Genomic DNA, 26,695 nt, shown 5'->3' on the forward strand with positions numbered 1-26,695 from the left:
GTATTTCTAATAAAGTGGCCAGTGAGTGGAAGCATAGGGTAGGTATTTCTAATAAAGTGGCCAGTGACTGGAAGCACAGGGTAGGTTTTTCTAATAAAGTGGACAGTGAGTGGAAGCACAAGGCAGGTGTTTCTAATAAAATGGCCAGTGAGTGGAAACAGGCAGGTGTTTCTAATAAAGTGGCCAGTGAGTGGAAGCATAGGGTAGGTATTTCTAATAAAGTGGCCAGTGACTGGAAGCATAAGGTAGGTATTTCTAATAAAGTGGACAGTGAGTGGAAGCACAGGGTAGGTATTTCTAATAAAGTGGCCAGTGACTGGAAGCATAGGGTAGGTATTTCTAATAAAGTGGCCAGTGACTGGAAGCACAGGGTAGGTATTTCTAATAAAGTGGCCAGTGACTGGAAGCACAGGGTAGGTTTTTCTAATAAAGTGGACAGTGAGTGGAAGCACAAGGCAGGTGTTTCTAATAAAATGGCCAGTGAGTGGAAACAGGCAGGTGTTTCTAATAAAGTGGCCAGTGAGTGGAAGCACAAGGTAGGTGTTTCTATTAAAGTGGCCAGTTAGTGGAAGCACAAGGTAGGTGTTTCTAATAAAATGGCCAGTGAGTGGAAGCACAAGGTAGGTGTTTCTAATAAAGTGGCCAGTGAGTGGAAGCACAAGGTAGGTGTTTCTAATAAAGTGGCCAGTTAGTGGAAGCACAAGGTAGGTGTTTCTAATAAAGTGGCCAGTTAGTGGAAGCACAAGGTAGGTGTTTCTATTAAAGTGGCCAGTGAGTGGAAGCACAAGGCAGGTGTTTCTGATAAAGTGGCCAGTTAGTGGAAACCCAAGGTAGGTGTTTCTAATAAAGGTGTTTTTAATTTATAAAATATATATTAAAATATCTTATTGCATCAATATTATGTGTTTATTAGTGTCTTTACACTTGCTGGCCAGATCAATAGCTGTCTGAATGTCATTATCTCAGACTCTCTGTATGAACTGACACTGTATGAACAGGAGATCCAAACTGCGGTTCCTCATCTTGACCACTAGGCGTCTCAGTTCAGCAGAAGTGGTTTCAGTGGAGGAGGATGAGGAGTGGAGGCTGAAACGGCTCGATCCTAAACCAAAGCGCTCTCAGCTGGATTGGCCGCTGTTCTCACGTGTCTGACCCACTTGAGCTCGGTGGCTTTGCTGAGCCTGAGCATCCTGACCCGTCCTGTACCACCCTGCGCTGAGACGCTGACCAAGGAGACATTAAAAACATTAAAAACCAAACATCCCGTCTGTCTGCCGTCCCAGCGAGAGGGAACAAGCCTGGATCGCCCCGTTTGGACCCGCTCGGACAGCCTGCAGTCATGATGCCGGTAAGTTTGGCCCAGTTTTGCCAACTCCTCCTCTCTTTGGCCGAGAAGTCTCCAAACTCTCCAGACTGAGGTTTCAGCTCCATGGAGTTGAAGTGTTTCCGTTCAGTGCGCTTATATGCAGCGTTGCGTTCACTTCTACTTCATTTATAACAGAGAATCGTGTTTATAAGGCGTTATATTGGTTTATAAAGGGTTAAAGTGCGTAAAACTCTGTAGGTCACCTTCACTGACTGAGCGCAGAGAGACACTGAGACTCTCTCTGTTGGATTAAACGTTATATTTGTACGTTTTTGTAATAATTCAATGAGTTTTGTTTGTCAAGACGCCTTTAATGCTCCTTTATGATGCCTTTCATTAGAGCTGAGGCTGGTAAACCCTTTTAGTCTCTGTCTTCCAGCGCATAGCAGCTGTACTACTTAACCTTTTGCTATTTATCACTGTTTAATACCAATTATGTTAAGTTTAAAGGGCCCATATCAAGGCTTTTGAAGAGTTTGATGAAGTTTCTACATCTGTGGTTTGGTTCACACTCCATACAGTCCATACATTGAAATTAAGCTGCAAAAAACCTGCCTGTTTTGAATTCACTTGAATTAGATTTTTTTTGTGACGTCACAAATGCCTTTAGACATACCCGTCTATCCTGCCTCCATCAGTTTAGCCCCGCCCATTCACAGTGAAGTTATGTGGAGTGTTTCAACCAGGATAGCTTTTCAAACAAACCACAAAATAGGGCAGCCAATCAGAACAGAGCTCTGTAGACCATGTAGGGATGATTCTGATTTGAATATATACATATGTGTGTGTGTGTGTGTGTGTGTGTGTGTATATATATATATATATATATACACACACACACACACATATTTATATATATATATACACACACACACACACACACACACACATATTTATATATATATATATACACACACACACATATTTATATATATATATACACACACACACACACACACACACATATATTATTGAAACAAATGACAAATGATTGAACATTCCTTGTTTGTCACTACCAAAACAATAATAACTTTACCAAGCTTTACCAAATGTTTCAGCAGTGACTGTTTCGATAGTGACAATTTTAGCTTAATTTGAGCTCAAAAACCCAGTACATGACTAACAAACACAGCTTTGAACAGCTGTTCACACATAAAATCATCATATTTATCATTAAAACACAAAAATGTTCACTCAACTGCACAAAATCTGTGTTTCTGTAGTGACAATTCTTAATGTTCCACACTGACTTTCAGACTTTGGGACACATTTACCTCAAATCATTGGGATCTAACTGCTCACCATGTGGCCATGAGGGACAGGGATGCAGCCTCACTTCCTGCTATAAAATGCAGGAGTGTGGCTAAAATAAGACCTCGCCTATTGGCTGCAGTGCTTCGGTGGTGACATGAAAATTTAGGACAGCATTTTTTTGAGTATTTTTTTTTTAATTAAAAAAATAAACTCATGATAAATCTAAATCTATTAACTTCACTTTCAATAAAAACTAATAGATCTTTATAAATGATGATTAAAGAATAATATCTTGGGTTTAAATATATGGTCCGAATACGTGTAAAGGATACATATAAAGGCGCAGTGATTAAAACAACCTGTTTAGGTCTAAGAGATTAAGAGGTTGAGAGAGGTTATGTAAAAATGAATGAAAGGCATCAAATCAAAAAATGCTTTAGGATGCTGCTGTTAGTGCTTATTAAGGTTCATTATAATCGCAAACTCTCTTCATTTGGATGATATTTTTTAAACTTGACTGTAGTAGGGTTTTGTAGAGTCGTGGCATCCTGTGCATGTGCTGGATGTGTTGAAAACAGTGGCATCTCTGCATTAGGGGCCGGTGGGGCCTGGAACCACCAGATGTCGCTGTGGAGCAGTGCACGACATGATCAATAATTCAGTATAACAACTAATATGTGTATGTGTATATATATATATATATATTTATTTATTTTTTTTTTTTTCGTAACTAACACTGTTGCACGTTTATTACATATGAGAGTGGTTGGTCTGTGCGATACATTCCAAATATCTTCCTGTACCTGTTGTGTAAATGGCAGTAGGTGACCTGTTTCTCCTAGCGGTCTTTGTTTGGTGAGCGTGGGCCCGTCAGCGCTCGTCTAACCAAGTGAACAGTTAAAACAACACTGCGCATATTCAACACGCTTTCAATAACCAGCTGTGGGCCCGATCATGCTGGCCTCATGCTGAGAGCAGCCAATAAAAAAATAACACATTTACATACGTCCAGACATTTAGTAAACTTTGTTTACGGTGTGGGCGTCGCTACGCAGCCAGCCACTGTTCCTCATCAGTTGTGGTAGCCATTCATAATAGCAAGGCAATATAATGAGTCGAGTCGAAAACGTAATAATAGTTAAATTTGGTTCCAGCCATTAGAGCAGAAATGAGAGGTTAAACGTTTGGGACACACCAGCCAGAGGATTTCATCACCATTCAGTCTGGAAAGGACAAAAACTGCTCCTTTAGTCCAGAGAGGTTCAAGAGAAAAACATGGCTAACTGTGAGTGCAGCTAAAACACTCCTCTGATTTCCTTGCCTGCTCTTGCTGTGCTATCACTTGAATTCATTCATGGATTGGTGGAGTTTGAGAGAAAGGTTTTTGACAAGTTTGCCCAGATGAAAGATCATCGTGAATCTTTTCTTTTCGAGCAGTGACCGTCACGGTGAGTCATTCTGTATTATTACAGGCTGTGTTATTCCTAAAGCCCGGAAAGCTTGTTTCCCTGCTCTGATAAGTTTCTTTGGATGTGTGTTTGCAGACCACAGTGATCATCGTAAACTGCTAGATAACTTTGGGTTTGTAATGCGATGCTGTATAATCAGGTTTTGTGAGATCTAATGTTGTTATATCACTCATATTCCTGTCTCCACTGCCACCAACTCCTGCACGTTATGTTAATTTGTGAATGTGTGATTTCACTGATGGAGTGCGTTTGTGTTTGATTCAGGTTTGTGTGTAGTTTCTTTGACGAGTCGCTGCTGCCCCTACAGTTTATTGCGCCCCACCAGGTTTTCTGTGGCAGAGACGCCACTGGTTGAAAACCTCAACCAACTTCTCAGCTCACTGGGCAGGACGTTAAAGGAGTGAATTCAGTGTATTTTCCATGAGCTCACATGTCAGAAACACCGGAACTTGACACTTTTTTGTCTCAGACTTCTTGAACAGTGCAGTCCGTGAATAACTGCGCAAACCCAACAAGAGACAATCACCCTGTCACAGTGCTTTATGCTCTGTTTCTACAGTGTGCTGTGCTGTGTTGACGTGGGCTTCCTGTACTGAAAGATGGAAAGTGGTTATTTATTGTAAACAATAGAGCGGATCACCTTGTGCGTCAGTTGTCTGAATTCCTTCAAATGCTTAACATTGCTATGTACTACCAAACGAACTGGTTGTTCATTTGCATTTTTTCTTTAAAGGGCCCATAAAACCAAGTGTTTTTTAAACTCTTCAACTCCTTGAGACCACCGGTGGTTCCAAAACGCACTTCATCATATTCTTCATAACTTTCATATTTCATAAGCTACATTCTAAAGGTGGGGGTCGTATGGGAGCTGTAACTGTCTTCTATCCAGTCAAATAGATGGGTGATGTAATTTCAAACCCTTATAATAAAAGAAGCGGAACATTTTTTTTTGTCTACTGAAAGTCGACCCATTTTTCCACAAATCTGGGCTATAAACTATGTTTTATGATCACACATATAGCAATATGTGTGATCATAAAACACATTTTCTGTTAATTTGAGGGGAGCTTTTAAAATAAATAAATAAATAAATAAAATAAAATTTTACATTTATATTTTATGCAGTTACTGAATAATTTGCCTTACGATTTGGTCATGTAAATTCAGATGGACAAACCAAAATATAGCCTGGAGAATAAGAGGTTAAAATTCAAAAGTTTCATGTAGCACCATTATAAAAAGTTCAAAACACTGTTCGTTCTCCTTTCCATGCAGTCCAAACGCGTCAGCTAGGCTGCAAGAACAGCCCGTTTTGGATTGGCCGTACTTGTGATGTCACAAACGCGTCAGCTAGGCTGCAGTAACAGCCGGTTTGAATTGACCGTATTTGTGATGTCACAAACACGTCAGCTAGGCTGCAGTAACAGCCCGTTTTGGATTGACCGTATTTGTGATGTCACAAAAGCCAGTGCAATTGCATATATCTGCCCTTTCAGAGTGAGCAGTTTAGCTCCGCCCACTCACACTGAAGTTATAAGGAGTGTTTTAATCCGGACTGCCCTTTGAATGAGGCACAATACAGGGCAGCCAATCAGAACAGAGCTCATTTACATATCAGTCTTAAAGGCACAGTAACGAGAACAGCCTATTTAATTGTAAGGGATACAGAGAGTTTGGAAAATGGTCATAAAAATATATTATTACTATTTTTGGTAGATAAACCCTCAAAGCGTAGGATGTGGGCCCTTTAAGATTGGTGCAGTGTACCTGCCATGTGTGCTGTGGCCTTGCGTTTTAGGGAGATATGAAAGTGTTAAATATCACATCTCATAGTAATTGAATAGTCTGGCCAGGTGGCAGCATCTCTTCTAATCTCATTCCATTGAGCTGATAGAGATGAATGAGAAGCACTTAGCCAGTGATTTGCTGCTCAGTTAGCTTCGCAGTTTAGTGGACATTATTATCTGCATGGCAGGTGAACACAAAAAGCGCAGAGAGCCAACTCTGACCATTTATCTCTGCCCAACTAATTATGAATTGGGTCTTCAGTAAAGCTGAGTGCCTGTCCTACCCAGGCTCCGCCCCCAAATGTGTTTATTAGCTGCTGTTGAACAGTTTTCTTTAAACACTGTGTCCACTCACTGTCCACTCTGTTAGACACTCCTACCTTGTCAGTCCAGCTTGTAGATGTAAAGTCAGAGACGATAGCTCATCTGCTGCTGCACGGGTTGTGTTGGTCATCCTCTAGTCCTTCATCAGTGGTCACAGGACGCTGCCCACAGGACGCTGTTGGCTGGATACTTTTGGTTGGTGGACTATTCTCAGTCCAGCAGCGACACTGAGGTGTTTAAAAACTCCAGCAGCACTGCTGTGTCTGATCCACTCAGACCAGCACAACACACACTAACACACCACCACCACGTCAGTGTCACTGCAGTGCTGAGAATGATCCACCACCCAAATCGTACCTGCTCTGTGAGGGTCCATGGGGGTCCTGACCACTGAAGAACAGGGTAAAAGGGGGCTAACAAAGTATCAGAGAAACAGATGGACTACAGTCTGTAACTGTAGAACTACAAAGTGCACCTATATAGTAAGTGGAGCTGATAAAATGGACAGTGAGCGTAGAAACAAGGAGGTGGTCAGAATGTTATGCCTGATCGGTGTAGCTATAATGATTACCCACTGATACATTGTGCAGTGCTGTCTTATAGAAATAAGAAGAAAACTTTAAACCTTTGTCCCGCTATCTTGCATAGTATCATACTAGCTTCCTGTTTGATTTGCAGTGTGATGTTTGCGTGTCGTGGGATGAGGATGAACAGGAAGAGGCATGTGTTTGTTAAATGCTAATGCGTTACGGTAGATCCTGCTGCTTTCCTTAGAAATGCTGCAGAAAAGCTGTTTTAAATAAGGCTAAAAGTAGATCCATAACATCATAACGACAATATTCATGTAGAGGATAATGATGCACTGATCTCTAATGGCTTTATTTAATTGTACAATTGTATGCAACAGTTTGTGCACCCCTGGTCAAGTGACGTTTTGTCATGTAAATAAGTTTGCACATCCTTGCGAATGCACTTCTACCCATTTTAATACACAATGACTGGTTATTTGCTGAATTTAACATATTGGGGAAAAATTCAACATAGAATGCGGTCTGTGCAAAAGTTAAGGCACATTATATATTTCATGGTTTATTTTTTTCCAGTATGTTTAATGTAAATGGAAGTTGTTTAGTAAAATTAGCAGAACAAAATGCCGTGTTGATGTAGATGTGATCTCTGTAGAGGGATGTGTTAGAAAATCAACAACAACGTGCCATTTGACCAGGGGTGTTTAAACTTTTGCATGTGACTGTACAAATAAAAGAGGTTTACAAATATTATTATTTAAGCATGACGAAAGTATGGTGCAGTGACAGTGCAGCTGTAGCTTCAGACTTGGAAATATATTTTTGAGGGTCAGATTTTGGGCTGCTGAGTTTGTAACAATCTCTCTGAAATGGTGGCTTTAAAGAAGAAGGAACAAAAATGTTCTTAATTTTAAATTTTAAGGTTTTTTACTTCAGATTTTCTGCGCAATTCCAATCTAATGTTGCTAATGTCTCAGATGTCTTTACAGTGGTGGTGATGGGAACCAGGGGTCACCATGACTACAACACAAATATAGTCATTATATATACTATCCAGAACCACCAGTGAACCTACACGAGTCTTCGTTTTATATGGAATGTTGATGATGGTAAAATAGTGGAAAATCTGGAAAAATATGTTTTCGTTGGGGAGAAGAGAAAAACTAGAAAACGCTACATGTTTCCCTCCACCATTAATGAATGTTAACAATAAGTTTTAGTGCAAAATTTTCTGAGAACTGTCGTAAAACAGTGTCTCAGTCATCAGGCAGTGAATTCATAACCATTTCATGTAGTAACTTTCTGTGAGGGAGCTTTTAGAGGTGGACGTCTGGTTCCTATCACCACCACTGAACATGCTCTCTAGAACAGAGCATTTCACACCAAACCACTCTGAATGACTTTGTTTACGCCTCAGTCATTTAATTATGCAGAAATTTTGAAAAATTCTAATTCTAATTCAAATGATAAAACACCATTAAAAAGAAAACTAGAGTTGCACAGTTTTGATCTGACAGTGACGTTATGTTTCTTAAGTGTCTGGGTTTGCTTTTTCGGAGAGAGTCTCACTCTGACTCTCAACTGTTGGGTAATGTGTAGGTGTTCGTGCTGGCGGGGCTCAGACTCTCACTGCAGTCTTTCAGGGCTCCGCAGGGCTTCATTACAGAAAGTGAGCCTCTATTTCTGCCCAGTTGGAAGAAAAACTCCTAAATGTTTCAGTATCAGTAAAATTAGCAGAACAAAATGCTGTGTTGATGTAGATGTGATCTCTGTAGAGGATGTGTTAGAAAATCAACAACAATGTGCAATTTGACAAGGGGTGTTTAAACTTTCGCATGTGACTGTATAAATAAAACATAGGTTTACAAAGAAGAAAGTGTGGTGCAGTGACTGCAGCTGTAGTTTCAGAGAGTTTTTGGGCTGCTGAGTTTATAACAATCTCTCAGGAATAGTGGTTTTACAGAAGAAGGAACAAAAATGTTCTTAACTTTAAATTTTAAGGATTTTTCTTCAGATTTTCTGCATAATCCAGTCTAATGTTCCCGAATGACTCAGATGTCTTTACAGTGGTGGTGATAGGAACCAGGGGTCGCCATGACTACAACACAAATATAGGCATTTTATTTACTATCCAAAACCCCCAGTGAACCTACACGCGCCTTCTGAGTTTTATATGGAATGTAGATGATGGAAAATAGTGGAAAATCTGGAAAAGTATGTTTTCGTTGGAGAGTAGAAAACCCTAAGTATTCCCCTCCAACATGAATGGATTTTAACAATATGTTTTAGTGTAAAATTTTCTGAAAACTGTCTTTCTTAAAACAGTGTCTCAGTCATCAGGCAGTGAATTCATAACCATTTCATGTAATAACTGTCTGTGAGGGAGCTTTTAGAGGTGGACGTCTGGTTCCTATCACCACCACTGTGAACAGTTCTGACTCTGTAAGTTTCTCCAGAACAGAGCGTTTCACACCAAACCACTCTGAATGACTCTGTTTACATCTCAGTCATTTAATTATGCTGAATTATGCAGAAAGTGAAAAAAATTGTGGAATTCCCCTTTAATGTACACAATAGGTCAGCCTGGGATTTCAAATTATGCGTAAAAAGTTCTAATTCAAATGATAAAACACCATTAAAAAGAAAACTAGAGTTGCACAGTTTTGATCTGACAGTGACGTTATGTTTCTTAAGTGTCTGGGTTTGCTTTTTCGGAGAGAGTCTCACTCTGACTCTCCACTGTTGGGTAATGTGTAAGTGTTCGTGCTGGCGGGGCTCAGACTCTCACTGCAGTCTTTCAGGGCTCCGCAGGGCTTCATTACAGAAAGTGAGCCTCTGTTTCTGCCCAGTTGGAAGAAAAACTCCTAAATGTTTCAGTATCAGTTTCTTTCCTTTTGCATCAAAGTATATAAAACAGAGAAGAAAAACAATAACTTCAGGCTTATTATTGTGTTATTAAAGTCAGCCTGAAACCAAAACAGACCTTCTTTACCTTAGTTAGTTTGTGTTTTTGGTCATTTTGGTCAGTCCTGTGATATAAAAGATAAGAAGTATTGTTTTCCATTAAAATGTGATGCCCTTTGACCTGCCTCTGAAACATCATCTGATTTTTAATTCCCCCCTGGGCGGCAACACAGTATGAAGTAAGACATTACAGTAATGTAGTTATTATTCCGGTTATGAAGTTTCTGTACTGTGATCACATTACAGTTACTGACTTTCTTGAATTTACTCACTTTTTCAGAAATAAAACTTTGATTTACACTCTTAAAAAAGATGGTTCTTCAAGGGTTCTTTAGTAAAGAAAATGATTCTATATAGAACCGTGAACACTCAAAGAACACTTTGCATGATTGAAGGGTTCTTTGCATCATCAAAGGGTTCTTTGTTGTTATGATGTCAAGATTGTAACAATAGAAGAACTCTTTTTGGTGCTGTGTAGAACCCTTTACAAAAAGGGTCTCCATCAATCTGCAGAACCCTTTCATGATGCAAAGAACCCTTAAATCCTGCAAAGGGTTCTTTGAGTGTTCATGGTTCTATATAGAACCATTTTCTTTAATAAAGAACCCTTAAAGCACCATGTAGCTAACAATAAGATAAGAGAGAGGTTTAAGATGAACATCGATAATTTGGAGATGAATAGATTTATTTACATCTATAATCACTCCAGCTGGTTTCCTGATACGTTTAATCTGCAACGAGAAACTCAAACACTAAAAAGTCACGAGGCTGAATTCAGTTTGTCATTTGAATTTTCTTGTTCCACCTTAAATGTTGCAGCAGTTACATTCTGGCGTCTCGGGCACCTTTTAAGGTGGAACATGGAAATTCAAACATGAAGCTGGCGAATGAGAAGCAACTTCGTAAAAAGTCAAACGTTGCGAGACATTTTACAAGAAACTGTTCCACTTTTGCCGAAAAGTTTCCTGCTGGAGATGTGAGAAAAGTGCGGTCAACCAATGGGAGAGCTCGCTCGGCTACATCTTAGATACCACAGAGAAAACAATCCTGATTGGACAGTTTTCTGTTGGACGTTTCAAGAGCTTAACCCTTTTGTTTCCAACCAAAACTGCAATGAAATAAGAGTATTACTGCGGTATTTGCAGAGTTTAAATACAACAAGCATGATGATTCTATTAAATACAAGTGAAGTAAAAACTGTAAATTTCACAGAAATCATTAGACCTAAAATTTACCCCACAGAGTTAATTTCTCAGTTTTGGACCAACAAAGAGCCTAAAATATTAAACGCTGAGCTTTTCTTTTTCTTTCTCAGTCTTCGTTCCTCTATCCACCCATCATCCACTGGGAGGCTTTAAAAAGACTGAAATCTGCAGGAAATAACCGTGTTCACCCCCACCACTGTTTCCCGTTCCTGCTGAAACGTGAAAAGTCAGGGTGTCCGTTTTGGAGCCCCGCTGTGCCGAAGTGTCGGCCGCTAGAAAAGAAACCTGTCAGGGGCGTTTAGAGCTCAGAAGATGGAGGGTATTGTTTACTGCCGTTTAGCTCACTTAACCTAGGCCAGCTTTAGCCCGCGAGCGCAGCGTCAGACAGGGAATCACACGTGTTTCTGTAGAGCCAGCGGTTGCCGTGGACACACTATTGACACTTCAGAGAGACAGGACAGTAAATTAGGTGACTGCTCACAATGTGCCCAGTGCTGCAATGCATTATGGGAGGACAAGCCCTAAAACAGACTGTCCTGCTCTGAGAGATGAGATAGTTCCCCTCTGGAACTCGCTATCTGGATATACTGCGCAGAACATGCCAACAAAAACTCCAGAGACAAACCAAACACACACAGAGCATCTGTGCTCTTAACAATGAACTCTCGTAAACCTGTTTTTGATACCAATGTTAAAAAGTAGATATAAATACCACCATTATAAATAGATTTAGAGTGAAATAAGTAGAAATCTAACAAGATGAAGTACAAGCGATTCATTCTCAGCATTAACAACAACCACAGAACATACATTTCACAGAAAACTGCACAGAATCCTCAACATCTATATCTAATCTCAGCTGTGTGAGTCAGTGAGTCACTCTTCACCTTTATTCCAGCCTCCATTCTTTTCAGGAGACTCACTTTCAGTTCCTCAAAGAATCTGCAGACACACCTCCAAAGTTCAGTCTTAGAAGCTGGTTGATCATTTTCTGAAGTAATCAAACCCATTCAGTGGTGTTGAGGTCTGGACTCTGGGGTGGTCAGTCCATTGTTCAGCTTCTTTGTTTGATGTGTCCGTCTCCTTTTCTCAGTGAGGTTCTTCTTGAATGCCACACATCCTTTCAGACCCACAGCGCTGAGTCGTCTTCTCACAGTGGAAGGATGGACAGAAACACCTGTGGATGTTTTCAGATCTGAAGCTGCTTGATTTTCTCCTCTCTCTCAGAGATGAAAGCTTTAAGTGCTGTTTATCTGAATGGGACAGTTTTGGGATCTACCAGCTCTTCCAGGTGGTTGTTAGGAGCCACATTTTCTCTGTAGCTTTTAATCAGTTTTTGAACTCCAGTTTTGGAAACTCCTGTTTTTTCACTTTGACTTTCTCCTTCCTTGTGCAAGTGAGTTATTTTACATCTAATCTCCTCACAAATATCTCTTGGAATGTGAATAACGTGTACTTAAGGGCAGATTTGACAGAAAATTATATGATAAAATGAACTGAGATGCACATAAATGTATTGAGTGTGTGGTTATAGTGAGGTTGTTGTGGCCAAAAGACTATAGCCTTATGGTCTTTCTGCTAAAATCTATATTAAATAAGATAATACACTGTTTATGCTCACTGTTTAACCCCTTAAATGGTCAGGCCCCCCAGAGGGCCTAAAGTTATATTACACACATCTATAATCTAAGAATCGCTCGTCAGTTTGCGTTGAACTCACTGTAATTACTGAATAATAAGCCTTAGTATGTAATAAGCCTGAGATTTTCAAGGGATACATCTAAGGGCTCATATGTAACCACATGCATACCTATTAGTTTGATGCTAGTTACTGAATAATGAGTCTTAAAAGTAATAACTGAGTAATAAGCCTGTCATTTAAGGGCTTAAAAGTAGCACATAAAGTGTTGTCCTGAACTGAGCGCACAGATGTGTTAAAAATAACGCACTTCTTGTTCTACAGTGTGTACTGTAGAGTGATTTCAGTCTAAACTGTGTCCAGACTCAGAGCCGCAGTGACAGGCCTGTCTGAGCTTCAGGATTTATTATTGACAGGCCATCGCATTCTGGCACACGCTCGCCTCCTTCTTAGGAATGGGGGAAATCTCACTGTCTGCCGGCCAGTCTGAGCTGCACAAACACTCAGAGAAAGATGAGAGCTGGGCAGGAGAGACATGCTGCCATTTCTGTACCGCCAACAGCTTCTACTGTACTGGCTACGGAGCCAAACCACAACCCAGGGGTCGGCAATATGCGGCTCCGGAGCTGCATGCGGCTCTTTTCCTGCCCTCTTGCAGCTCCACAGCTGAATCAGATTAGTAGGTAATAATAAAATAATCCTCCTTTACAGTAAAATAAAGCTCTGCTGATCGTTCAACACAGTTTAACAATAAATGGTCTTAAACTCTGGAGTTCATGTAGAACTGCTAATTCACCCTTTAACCCTGAAGATCAGTGCAGACTGCTGGTCACCATAGCAACGCAGACAATCTGGCCTAGCTAGTAGCTAACGAAAAGACAAAGAGAGAGAGATTTAAGATGAATATTGATCATTTAAAGACGATCAGACTTATTTGCATTTATAATCACTCCAGCTGGTTTCCTGATACTGAAGGCATTTTGCGTTTTGAAGTTGGTGCTGCAGCTGCTTTCAGTGGAACAGTTTTCATTTTCACCCTCCAAAGCCATCGTCATCTGGGAGAGTAAATGCTCAACAGGGAGTAGATTTTGCCTCATTGGAGATGGTGGTTGTGGAAAACGTCTACAGTGGTGCATCTAAAATGGCTTATCTAGATTTTGGTTTTAGTTATTTTCACCCATCCATCGTTTTGTTGCTCTGTAGACGTTTGTTGATATTATACAACAGTTAATTCCGGCCACGCAAGCTGATTGGTTGAGAAACGTTCTATTGTGAAATAACAGCACAGGTTTTTCACAAACACTGTATCACTCTGCTGAGACACCATTGCTAAGCAACGACTGTGACAGCTGTAGGAGACGCTCAAGCCATTTGAACGTTTTTACTTCTTACTTTGTGCAAAAAACAGAAAATGGATACTTTTAAGATCACATTTGACCGACAGCTGATTTGGTCAGACTCTGAAGATGAGACGACACTAAATTCCCAAACTGTCATCACCACTGAGCAGCTTTTCAGTCGCCAGCTGTGACAGAAGAACAGCTAAACAACCTGGAATCAGCCAGAAATGAACCCAATACCATTCGCCAAACTAAATGGGCTGTAAGATGCTTTACAGACTGGCTGGAACAAAACAACATTAATACTGATCTGGCAAAAATTCACAACACTGAGCTAAACTTGATATTGCGGCAGTTTTACGGCTCAGTCTGATTTGGTCAGACTCTGAAGATCAGACTACACATTCAGCGAATGGTATTCGGTCCATTCAGTTGTTTAGGTGCTCTTCTGAAAAATGATGATCTACGTCCAAATCACAGCCGTGATCTTGTTTTGCGATAACACATTCCCTCTTGTGTTCTATTGCTTAATTATTGTACTGTGATGGCTGTGAAGAATTTATATCCTCTGTTCAGTTTGGTTGTGTGTTTTGTTCTCCAACAATTCTGGACACATCCTCAAATTTCAGTCTTGGCAACTGTGACGAAGATGAAGTGACCCACCTTTTCATATTGAGCTGAAGTGATACGAACTTTACTTTTTCTGAGGTTAATAATCATCAAAGCGATAGTGGAATTTGTTTTACCCAGCGTTTATGTACTTTCATTTCTTGTGAAAAGGGTGTAATTAATAAATTCATCAGATGGATGGAGGCGTATGTACCAGTTACCTCAATATCATTCAGAACAGCCACAACAAATGTGTGTAAAATGTTAATATTTATGTTTTCTATAGCTACCTGTGGTCAAACTGACCCCAAAGAACAGACAAAGTGTGGACAGGATATTGAAAACAAATTATCCATTTAATTTTATGTTTGTCTAGTTGTCCCCATTAAATTAGGAAAAGTCATTAAATATGAAGCAAAAACATGGTCAGTCATATATTTAGAGACATTAAACATTGAATATGTGTTAAAATATGAATATACATATATTGTATATATATATGCATATGCAAAAGTTTGAACACCCCCTTCAAATGAAAATAGTGGTTTCTCAAGTGAAAATAATTTAACACATCCTCTTAAACATGACATTGTTTTGCTAAATTTACTGCACAATTTTCTATTTTTTTTTAACAATTTCTAACTGCTGATTTTAACATGTTGGAAAAAAAAACATAACTTTTGCACAGGCCACATTTTATGACCCCCCCCCGCCCCCAGTATATTAAATTCAGCAAATAAAAAAATTATTGTCACTACCAAACCACATATTTTTTGATAAAGTTTGGGTAGTGTTATGATTGTCTGGGTTGTGACAAAATAGAATATTCAGTTATGTGTTTAATAAAATAAACATAATTAAGGTGTAAAGTCACTCAAAGCAAAAGGATTTTTGTCTAAAGTCCAAGTCTGATGTTATCTATTTCATTTTTTAAGTGTAATTGTCTATTTATAGTAATTCCATCTTATTTTTGACCCCCAAATTTGATCATTTTATTAGAATATCTTCCTGGTTATTTATTTTATTATTTTTATTTTATTTCTTTTGCAGTTTTTGAATCTTCTACAGCTCAGTTCATCATTCTGGACAAGTCTAACATTTAATTTTTACAGTTTCCAGTGTAATTAGTTAAACCGTGTGATGCTGTTGATCATATTAGTATTATTTTATCCATGCATCTGGAACAAAATTGAGTCTAAACTCTCCGAGATGTTGACTGAGAGTGTATTTCAAGTGCTGCTGTTGTCTGCAGATCTGGCTTTATGCTTTAAGCTCTATGTTAGTTTATTACTTTGTAACGTGTAGATCAGATTAAGGTGTCTATCTGTGTGTGTGTGTCAGCTGTGTTTGTTTATTTTTTATCAGTGGAGCGTCATTGGGCAGCATGTTTACTGTCACCAGGCGCCTCTTATCTGCCTTTAGCACCTCTGCCTGTCCTGGGGAACGTCACTGAGACGAGCTGTGTGATGCAGATGCCCCAAAGCACACCCCCACCGCCCTCCTCCCCATGCTTAGACCACCCCCTAACCCCCCTGCCTCAAGTTCTCACTTAGTGCCTGCACTTACGAACTCGCAGGCAGACAGTCAGGCACCCACACTGAGAGAGAGATAGAGAGAGAGAGAGAGAGAGAGAGAGAGAGAGAGAGAGACAGAGAAAGTGAGAATGTCCCAGTGAAGTTCGGTGGTGGCCGGCTCTCTCCGGCTCGTCCTGCCTTCCCTCCAGGACTCCATGAAGCGTTTTTTGAGCATGGTTCTCCACAGCCTGGTCAGCACATCCAAGGCCAGACCGTGGCTGCAGAAGAGAGGACAGACAGAAAAGAAGGAGGACAGGAAGCTCAAGGCATCTCTCGGTCCAGAAAAGGTGAACGGCTGGAAGGCTCTCTTTTTCATGTGTATGAGTTGTTTTGGGAAGTTCTAACACTGTCCAGAGGGCTGGAGGGCTGTTTTTCATGGACTGTGGAAAGGGTTAGTGGGCTGGCTCCTTGGGGGCTGATTGCCTAGAGGGTTAGTGGCCTGAAGGGCTAATGGCCTAATAATCTTGTGGGCTGGAGGGCAAATTATCTTGTGGACTAAAGGGCTGAAGGAGTAATGGCTTAGAGGGGTAGTGCACTGGAGAGTTAATTGCCTAGAAATCTAGTGGCCTAGAGGGCTAATTGGCTGAAGGCTAATGGTCTTGTTGGCTGGAGGGTCTAATGATGTGAGAGACTAATGGACTGGGGCGTTGGTGGGATGAGGGGCAAATGAATTGAAGGACTAGTTTCTTGGAGAGCCACTTGTCTGGACAGATACAAGACTGCTGGACTAGTAGGCTAGAAACCTAATAGGCTATAGAACTAGTGGATTGGAGGGGTAGTGGACTGCAGGGCCAGTGGGCTATAGGGCTTGTTGATTGGAGGGGCTAATTGTCTAGAAAATCTAGTAGCCGAAAGGACAAATGAGCTGAAGGTCTAGCCAGAGAACTAATGGCCTTGTCAGCCGGAGGGTTAAATGCCTAGGTGCCAGTGGGCTGGAGGGCTGATGGGTTGTAGGGCTAATTGACAAGAGGTTTGTTTGGCTGCAGGGCTAGTTAACTGAAAGACTGGATGCCTGGAGGGCTTATGGGCTGGAGGGCATTTACGCAAGAAAGCCGCTAGGCTGCAGGACTAGTGGACTGAAGCGCTAGAGGGCTAATAAGATGAACTACTTGGCTGGAAGGCTAACTGAAGGCCAAGTGGACTGGAGGGCTGTTGTGCTGGAGGGCTGTTGGACTGGGGAAGGGCCGCCACATTAAAGACTTTAGGCACTTTAGACTAGGCTGCTTAAAATAGCCAGACTCGTCTGACACTGGCACGAGGAGATTTTGGAAAGTTGACCTTTTTGACCTCTGCATTTGGGGTCATGCTAAAGTGAATGTGTGAAAGTGTGTGGAGCGTTTTGTCGCTGTCATAATAAAAGCCTTTAGCTCTGGAAAAACCTTTTAAGAACTGTTAAAACATTATAGAAATGGATTTTTTTTAAATGATTTTCAGAAAAAATGAAAATATAAGTTTTTTTATGCAGTGACAATTTGTAAAGTGTTTATTTGGGTTCATTTGGAGAAATATATGCTGTGGAGTGTAAATATACATACTGTATGGGCTCTACTTCAACATATGAAATGTTTTTTCCAATCGTGTATCTACATTGACATAAACACGTCTCGCTAATGTTTCGCATGCTTGTGAATGGTCGTTCGACATGTTTAAACCGGGTGTTAAGTGTCTTTCTCCCTTTTCACATGTGTGTCCGAGTTGGTCTGGGAATTTATAACACTGGTGAAAGTTGAAAAGGACAAATGGAATAAAGGGGATTCAAAAAGACGTAATACATTTTGTTTGCTAAGCTCTCTGAGACCAATCTGCTGTTTGGAGGCTCCGGCTGAGGTTCAGGAGTAGAGCTGCTAGGATGAAGCTTCAGTGAGATCGAGCGTTTTTTTTTTTTGTTTTGTTTATTTTTTTTGGCTTGGACTGTTTTTATTTGAAACCTCCTTGTGCCGGTTGAACTCCAGGCAGAATTCCAGGCAGGGATTACTTCCCTCACTGCAGATGACAGGAACATTTCCCTCTGTGGATTTATACTGCTCTAGCGTGGGGAGTGGTTTCTGCTTCTTGGCCACACGCACACACGTTTACACCCCCTTTCTAATCAGATTATTATAGCTCGGCCTGTAATCCAACCCTTAGAGAATTTCTCCGCTCAATCTGGCCTTGCATGTCTGGAGTGATTGCTTTACGTCTTGGAAGAGAGTCTTCATTCCGTTTGCGGGTGTGGGTGGAATTTGGGCTTGTTTATGGGACTAATGTGTTTAGGTTTTTCGCTGAAGTGAGGAGGAGCTGGAGGAAAGGCCACTGGGTTTATTTCTTAGCGGTCTCTGCTGTTGTAAATTACACGTGCTGACCAAATGCATGGACTTCTCAGAAGTCATCCTAGGTTAGGGTGACCAGATGTCACGGTTTGATGAGGTTCTGGGCTGAGCATTCAGAAAATATGTACATATTAGGGCCTGACCAGTATGAAATGTAGTGACGGACACCAAATGCAAGGAACTAAATGTTCAGATAAACAGTAATATTGACCAATATAGTTTAATAAGGCCGAAAACTCTACAGGCTCCAATGCTTTTAGATATAACTCACCCGCTACTTGGAGGAGGTTCTGATTTAAACATGTGACATTACAGTGAAATTTAGTGAGTGTGTTCATATTCACCACCTTATTCCTCCAAATAATCATGAGACATTTTACTGTGTCCTTTATCAGTTTGATATGTAGAATCTGTTAGTCATTTTGGTGTTATTTAGTTAAATTGTCATAGTATTTACCATAATTTTATCCAAAATAATTGTCTCGTACAGTGGTTCCCAACCTGGTCCTCAGGGCCCTCCAGACAGTCCAGATTTTTGTTCCAACTTCCAACTCACAACACATAAGGATGAAGGAAAAATGTTGACCATCTGGAGGGCTCTGAGAACAAAATTGGGAACCACTGATCTAGTACTTTGGTGTTTTAACCTCACACTTTCCTGGTAAATACCTACAACTTTGGGACTCTAAAAGAAAGAGTTACCCAGAGCCGGGTAAAAAGCTGGCAAAAGCTGCATACACAGTGGCAAGAAGAAGTATGTGAACAGTATACTGCATAATGCTCAATGAAGTAAAAAGAATCCTGGAGTAAAAGCTAAAGGCTTGAAAGAATCATTGAGACTGGTTAACATCTCTTATCATGAGTCTGTTATACAAAAACTGTGAGCAGGCATAGTGTCCATTGCAGGTCATCACAGAGGAAGCTGCTGTTCTCCACAAAACACATCGCTGCACACCTGAAACTTGTCAAAAAGCCCCTCAACACTCCAAAAAGGTTTTGTGGACTTACGAAACTAAGGTTTAATTGTTTGGGTAGAACAAACCGCACTATACATGGCGTAAAAAGGGCACTGCACACCAACATGACGGCATCATCCCAGCGGTGAAGTATGGTGGTGGGAGCATCATGATTTGGGGCTGTTTTGCTGCCTCTGGGTTTGAACCGACTGCCATCATTGAGGGAAATATGAATTCCCAAGTTTATCAATGTGTCCTACAGGATCATGTCAGGGTGGCTGTCCACCAGCTTAAGCTCAATACAAGCTGGGTGATGCAGCAGGATAATGACCCTAAACATCAAAGTAAATCTAGTACAGATTTGCTTAATGTCACGCCTTCCGCTGTGGAAGCCTCCTTCGCCTGTTCTCTTTCTCCTGCGGAATCCAGTTGAGTCCATGGACTGTGTAGAGGACTCCAACTCCCATGAGCCATTGGAAGATCATGTGACTCCTCTCACTTCACCATCCACCAATGAACGTTCATTCCTACGCTCCTCCTCACCGGAATTCTGAACTCACACACCTGTTTGTCATCTCTCATCATTAGCTAGTCAGTATTTAAGCTCAGGCTTTATCATCCCTATAGTGAAGTATGGTGGTGGGAGCATCATGATTTGGGGCTGTTTTGCTGCCTCTGGGTTTGACCTGACTGCCATCATTGAGGGAAATATGAATTCCCAAGTTTATCAATGTGTCCTACAGGATCATGTCAGGGTGGCTGTCCACCAGCTTAAGCTCAATACAAGCTGGGTGATGCAGCAGGATAATGACCCTAAACATCAAAGTAAATCTACTACAGAATTGCTTAATGTCACACGTTCCGCTGTGGAAGCCTCCTTCGCCTGTTTTCTTTCTCTTGTGGGATAAGTCCATTGTCAGGGTAGAGGACTCCAACTCCCATAAGCCATTGGAAGATTATGTGACTCCTCTCACTTCACCATCCACCAATGAACGTTCATTTCTACGCTCCTCCTCACCGGAATTCTGAACTCACACACCTGTTTGTCATCTTTTGTCATTAGCTAGTCAGTATTTAAGCTCAGGCTTTAGACTAGCACATTGCGAAGTATTGCCAACCTTCCTTGATGGACACTGTTCTGTCTTGGTAAGCCTTTTCGTGTATGACCTGTTTTTCGTGTTTTTTGACCTACCTGTGTTCATGTTTGCCTTTATTGGTTTGTTTGCTGTGATTATTATGATCTCTTGGTTTTGAACAGGTAACTGGTTTTACTCTCTTGATGTCCACTTAGCTATGATTCTTAAGCTCTCTGGTTTTGACCTTACGGCTACCCTCTTTGTGATTCTCCTATACCTCTAAGTAAACTACCACCTTGTTTTTTAATCTGTGAGCGTCTGATCTGTTTCAATTTCCTAACACTTAAAAAATAAATTTTGCCTTTAGGAGTGACCCACTCAGAACCTGGACCTAAACCCAATAAAAACACTCAAAACAACGTAGAGATGCTGTGGAAAGCCATTGAGAGCCGTTCACACTGGACATTTGATTAACCCTCTATTGCACGGTGTTGCCGCATGACAACAACTACTTTTTCTCAATTTTACTAAAAAGCAGTAATCTAAAATCTGTTTTCCTATTTAGTTGCAGAAAAAATGGTCTTTTACTTTGAAGGGACAAATGCTTTATGACATCACATGATGATGAATATTTGTAATGATGTTATTACCATGTTATTAATACCAATTGAAATTGTATTAATTTCCAGTATTTGTAAATATTGGGTTGTACATTTCACTAAGTACAAGCTGAATTTGTTGAGTCTTGTGAGTCTTGTTAAAAGGGTGTTTTTAGAGAATTATTTATTATAAAATTTAATCAGATTTTATGGTGCTATGGTACGATACCGCATTGTTGCCATATGGCAACATTTACCAAATACCCCACTTAAAAAAAAAACCATATATATATTTTTTCAAATATTTCCATTATTTAAGCAATTTTAAATAATACAAACATATTCAAACATTTTTATTACGTTTGTTATAATTTATGCAATAGAGGGTTAATATGGCTGAGCTGAAGCAGTTCTGTAAGGAGAAATGGTCCCACATTCCTCTTGAACGTTGTGCAGGTCTGATCTGCAGCTACCGGAGGTTCAACCAGTTATTAGATCCGAGGGTTCACTTATTTTTCCACCAGCACTGTGAGTGTTTAATTGGTGTGCACAATAAAGACTTGAAAGATTATAATTGTTTGTGTGATATTAGCTTTAGCACATTGTGTTTCTTTATACTTGAGATGAAGATCATTTTTTATGACAAATTAATTTAGAAAACAAGGTATTTCCAAAAGGTTCACATGTGTATTCTTGCCACTGTACACTCTTTAAAAAGATGGCTCTTTGGTTGGGTTCTTTAGTAAAGAGAATGGATCTGTTTAGAACCATGCACACTCAGAGAACGCTTTACATGATCAAAGTGTTCTTCAGATTGATGGAGAATGTGCTGTAAATGGTTCTATATAGAATCATTTTGAAAAGACTTCTATACAGCATCAAAAAGGGTTCTGCTATTGTTATTGTATGAGCTTGTAAAAATAGAAGAACCCTTTCTGGTTCTGTATAGAACCTTATTGAATCTGAAGAAAGCTTTCATGATGCAAAGAACCCTTTAATCATGCAAAGAGTTCTTTGAGTGTTCATGGTTCTATAAAACCCTCGAAGAACCATCGGTTTTAAGAGAGTGTATCAAATTTAAAACATTTTTAATGGAGTGTTTTTAGAGCTGTCTTAGTTCATCATTTTCAGTAAGGTATTGTGGAGTCTGTGAAAAGTTCTGCATGGTTTGTTTTTCTTTGCGGTTTGATTTTTTTGAAAACTCTAATTAGCTGATTCGTCATCAAATGAATGACTGCAGATATAATTGATAATGACAGTGAAACTGTGATGCGTGTGGGAGTTTTTAAAACCTAGTCTGACCTTGAGGCGAGCTTTCCAGCAGCGGAGGTTTTTCCAAAAGTGGAAACACATTTCCACAAATCTTAAAGCAACCGAGGTCTTGTAAATCTCTAAACTCTATGGTTTGTTTGCTGAGTCGTCAGTTTCGCTGGCTAGATTTGTGGCCACAGCTTAGCCACACAGCTCCCTGAGCCGTGTGGCTAAAGCTGCTCTGTGACGGACCCCCCGGAAAGATCTTAAATGTTCCTGAGAGTGGTGAGTGGGGTTATGTAAGTTCTGAGAAAAGTTAAGATTGCTGGTCTGCGAGTGACGCAGCTGGTGCTCTAAATCACCTCTGAAAGTTGGGCTGTCGAGTCTTCATCTTGTCCCGAGTATTAAATGTTCCGTTTTTTGATGTACTGAGTTCTGACAGAAAGAGCAGAACATGTGGTCCCACTTTATATTAAGTGTCTCTAATAACTGTGTAGTTACACATGAACAACATATGCAACAACACTGTAACTACTGATGATTTAATCACTGTTACAGATGGATTACAGAAGTACAGCTTATGTAATTACACATCAACTTCAGTTTTGCCTCATGTAATTACACAAGTGTATCTTAATAGCTATCAGCCGGTTATGTCTCATGTAATTACACATGGGTAATAACAAATGTAATTACATTTGTAATGAGACTGGAACAGCAGTTGTTTCAGAAGTTTTTTTTTTCCAGCAGTAAAAGAAAATATGTAATAACTTACATTAAGACATTATTTACACTGTATCTGCCAGCTTTCCTAACATTCAGCTAGTGTTTATGTTGCTATCGCTGTGACACTGTAACCAGTTTCAGCTTTAAACCATTCTGTAATGTGACAGAACAGCAGATGACCACTTATCTTAAAATATAACTTTCATAATATTAATTAAATGTGCTGCATTTCCCCAAAGCAATGTCTATATTACCACTACATTATTAAACACTACCTATAAAACAACTACACAGGAGCTGTCCACTTATTTTAAAGTGTAACATTGCACTACAGGAAAGTACCTGTGTAGTTGCTATGTAAGTACAGTGTAATTACAGAATGGTAATAATCAATGTGATGTAATTAAGGCTACCTTGTTACAACACAGTTATTCCACAGTAATTATATAAAACATACTTCCTTTAACTGCTGGAAAAGACTTCTGATCTGTAATGTACCAAATAAGTACAGTTGTGTAATTACATGAAGCAAAACTGAAGTTGATACACATGTGTAATTACATAGGCTGTACTTCCATAATCCATCTGTAACATTGGCTAAATCATCAGTAGTTACAGTGTTGTTGCATATGTTATTCATGTGTAACTACACAGTTATTAGAGACGCACAATATAAAGTGAGACTGAACACGTCTGAAAGGATATTGCTCTATTTTGACAGAAGTTTCTTCTGTTCTGAGATGAATATTGAATTTGGTACATTAGAACTCCTGAAACCCCCTTTAAACCCTATGAAACTGCAGGCTTATTGAGAAACGGTCAGTTATCGTCCATCCTCCTCTTCCTCTCCCAGATGATTATCCCGGTGTTCCTGAGTGATAACGAGCAGCTCCTGACGGAGGTGCCCATCACGGCGGAGACGCTGTGTAAGGACGTGGTGGAGTTCTGTAAGGAGGCCGGAGAGAGCGGCTGCCACCTCGCTGAAGTGTGGAGAGGAAACGGTAAGAAATCCAAACAACTACCTAACAACTACCCAACAACTACATCTCCCAGACTGAAAGAATTCACACTGTTTATCTTTCACACTGTGCTGTTACACGTTAATTAAAATGTGAAACTTTTTAATTTAATTACTAATTATGTTTTATTTCATTTTTTAATTTATACTATTGATTATGCAGGACCTATTATGAATTATTCAGTACCTACTTTCAATTCAGTTTCTACTGCAAATTATTTAGTATCTACTATGAATTACTTAGTAACTGCTATGAAATATTCAGTTTCTACTTTGAGTTATTTAGTAACCACTATGAATTATTCAGTAAATGCAATGAATTATTCAGTATCTACTATGAAATTCAGCATCTACTATGAAATTCAGCATCTACTATGAATTATTCAGTAAATGCAATGAATTATTCAGTATCTACTATGAAATTCAGCATCTACTATGAATTATTCAGTATCTACTATGAAATTCAGTATCTACTATGAATTATCTAGAAACTGCTATGAAATATTCAGTTTCTACTTTGAATTATTTGGTAGCTACTATAAAATATTCAGTAACATCTATGAATTATTCAGTATGTACTATGAATTACTTAGTAACTGCTAAGAAATATTCAGTATCTACTATAAATTATTCAGTTACTACTATGAAATTCAGTATCTACTATGAATTATTCAGTATCTACTATGAAATTCAGTATCTACTATGAATTATCAGTAACTGCTATGAATTATTTACAAACTGCTATGAAATATTCAGTTTCTACTTTGAATTATTTGGTAGCTACTATGAAATATTCAGTATCTACTATGAATTAATCAGTATTTACTATGAATCATTCAGTATCTACTATGATTTACTTAGTAACTGCTATGAAATATTCTGTTTCTACTGTAAATTATTTGGTACTATGAAGCTAAGGTATAAGTTCTGTAGTTATACATGTGAGGAATTGAAGTGTGGACCCACACCCAGGTCAGCTAGAGTTTAAGGGATTAAAACAAACCGTTGTTTTAGGGTAGAGTGCATCACTGACCGGCTTAACAGATCCCATCAGCAGATACTGTCATTAATGTCATGAGACATTTTCTCATAGTTGGCTTATGCTGGTTATGCGCCTTGTTAAAGCTGCTGAAACACTCAGAGTTGTGTCTCACTCTGGATCTGCTTGTTGTGGCAGGCAGAAAAAGACTCACAGCTGAGATCTCTTACACCACTAATAGCTCTGAATGGAGACGTTCATTGGCTTCTTCTCCCTCAGAGAATAACTCTGTCTATCATGAAACAATACTGTCCCTGTCCATATGTAGCAGTAAGTGGGTCAAGACGTCTCAGGCCCCTAAGGCTTGTTTATGAAGCCCCTATGGGCCTGTTATTGGAACGACCTACTCATACTTCTCAGTCAGACCAGTCTGGACTATTTCAGTAAAGCTCGCCTTCAGGAAGGAGAACCAGACCTTTTCAATCAGACTTTTCTTCAGCACTCTGCTGTGCTACACTTGCCCTAGATTTCAGACATCTACAGGCATCTATAAAAATATACTTCTTTTTTTAATCTTAAGAGCCATGGAGGACATCCATAAATCAGTTTTCATTTTTAGTTTGATTATTTTAATACCAATCAGGTATTTACAATCTATTGCAGTGGAGAGTGAGCTTATTAGGCAGTGAGCTGTCAGTTTATAAGGTTTCTTACTTTATACCAGGGATTGGCAACCCGAATCGGTTCAACAAAAATCAAACCACCTTGGCAGCCACAACATTTTTTGTCAATTTTATTGAAGTAACGTTATACCATCTTATGTAAATGCAATAATCTCTCAGTATGTGCTAATGTACTAATATAGGCTAAAAAATATAATGTAAATGAAAACGCAGACTTACTTTGCTCTGCTTTAAGCTTTAGCTCAGCTATAGCTGCTTTTCTCACATCTCCAGCAGGAAACTTTTCCACAAAAGTAGAACAGTTACTTGTAAAATGTCTCTCAGCGTTCAACTTTTAACGAGGCTGAAGTCGCTTCTCATTCGCCAGCTTCTTGTTCGAATTTTCCCTTCCACCTTAAATGGTGGAATGGGAAAGTTTGAATAAGAAGCTGGCGAATAAGAATCCGACTTCAGCCTCACGACGTTTTAGTGTTTAACAGTTTCTCATTGCAAATTAAACGTATCGGGAAGCCAGCTGGAGTGATTATAAATGCAAATAAGTCCATTCATCTCCAAATTATCGTGATGATGTTGAACGATCAGCAGAGCTTTATTTTACTGTAAAGGAGGATTATTTTATTTTTACCTACAGATCTAATTCTGCTGTGGAGCCACAAACAGGGCAGTAAATGTTGCTGACCTCTGCCTTATAACTACACGTATATGGTAGATGTTTCTCATGAAATGGCCAATGAGTGTAGATACTAGAGGTGTGCAAATATACAAATTGTGAGTTTGTTGATTTATGATATTTTTCATGTGCATATTTAGGATTGAATCCACATATTTTAGCATTACAGGGAAGTATACCATTTATTTCTGTCAAGTTATGAAAGTGAAATGAATAAAATACGGATAATTTAGCCCAGTAAACAATCATCATCTTAACATTCTGCTCTTTTGGTAGACAATAAATACATCAACAAAAATATCCGTTTGAAATATATCACATCTAATAGTCTGTCTGATGCCAATCATTTTTAAGTAAATATCTGCCGATA

The 26,695-nt window shown here is 39.6% G+C and overlaps 1 protein-coding gene across 3 annotated transcripts in view; it reads left to right on the forward strand.

Moving 5' to 3' along the window:
* The first annotated feature begins 1,080 nt into the window (after window positions 1–1,080).
* The window catches only part of ppp1r13ba (protein phosphatase 1, regulatory subunit 13Ba), a 96,424-nt gene continuing 70,809 nt past the window's right edge, over window positions 1,081–26,695 (forward strand). For 2 of the 3 annotated variants that reach the window (XM_036593258.1, XM_036593261.1), the window contains exons 1-2: window positions 16,083–16,345; window positions 23,829–23,976. In XM_036593258.1, coding sequence (XP_036449151.1) covers window positions 16,214–16,345; window positions 23,829–23,976 — 280 coding nt within the window. In that variant the 5' untranslated portion in view covers window positions 16,083–16,213. Of the gene's footprint in view, window positions 1,349–16,082; window positions 16,346–23,828; window positions 23,977–26,695 lie in introns of those variants that run through there. The other variant, XM_036593259.1, reaches the window with a different exon arrangement.

The sequence above is a fragment of the Colossoma macropomum genome, unplaced genomic scaffold (assembly GCF_904425465.1).
Source record: "Colossoma macropomum unplaced genomic scaffold, Colossoma_macropomum, whole genome shotgun sequence".
NCBI classification, from domain to species: Eukaryota; Metazoa; Chordata; class Actinopteri; order Characiformes; family Serrasalmidae; genus Colossoma; species Colossoma macropomum.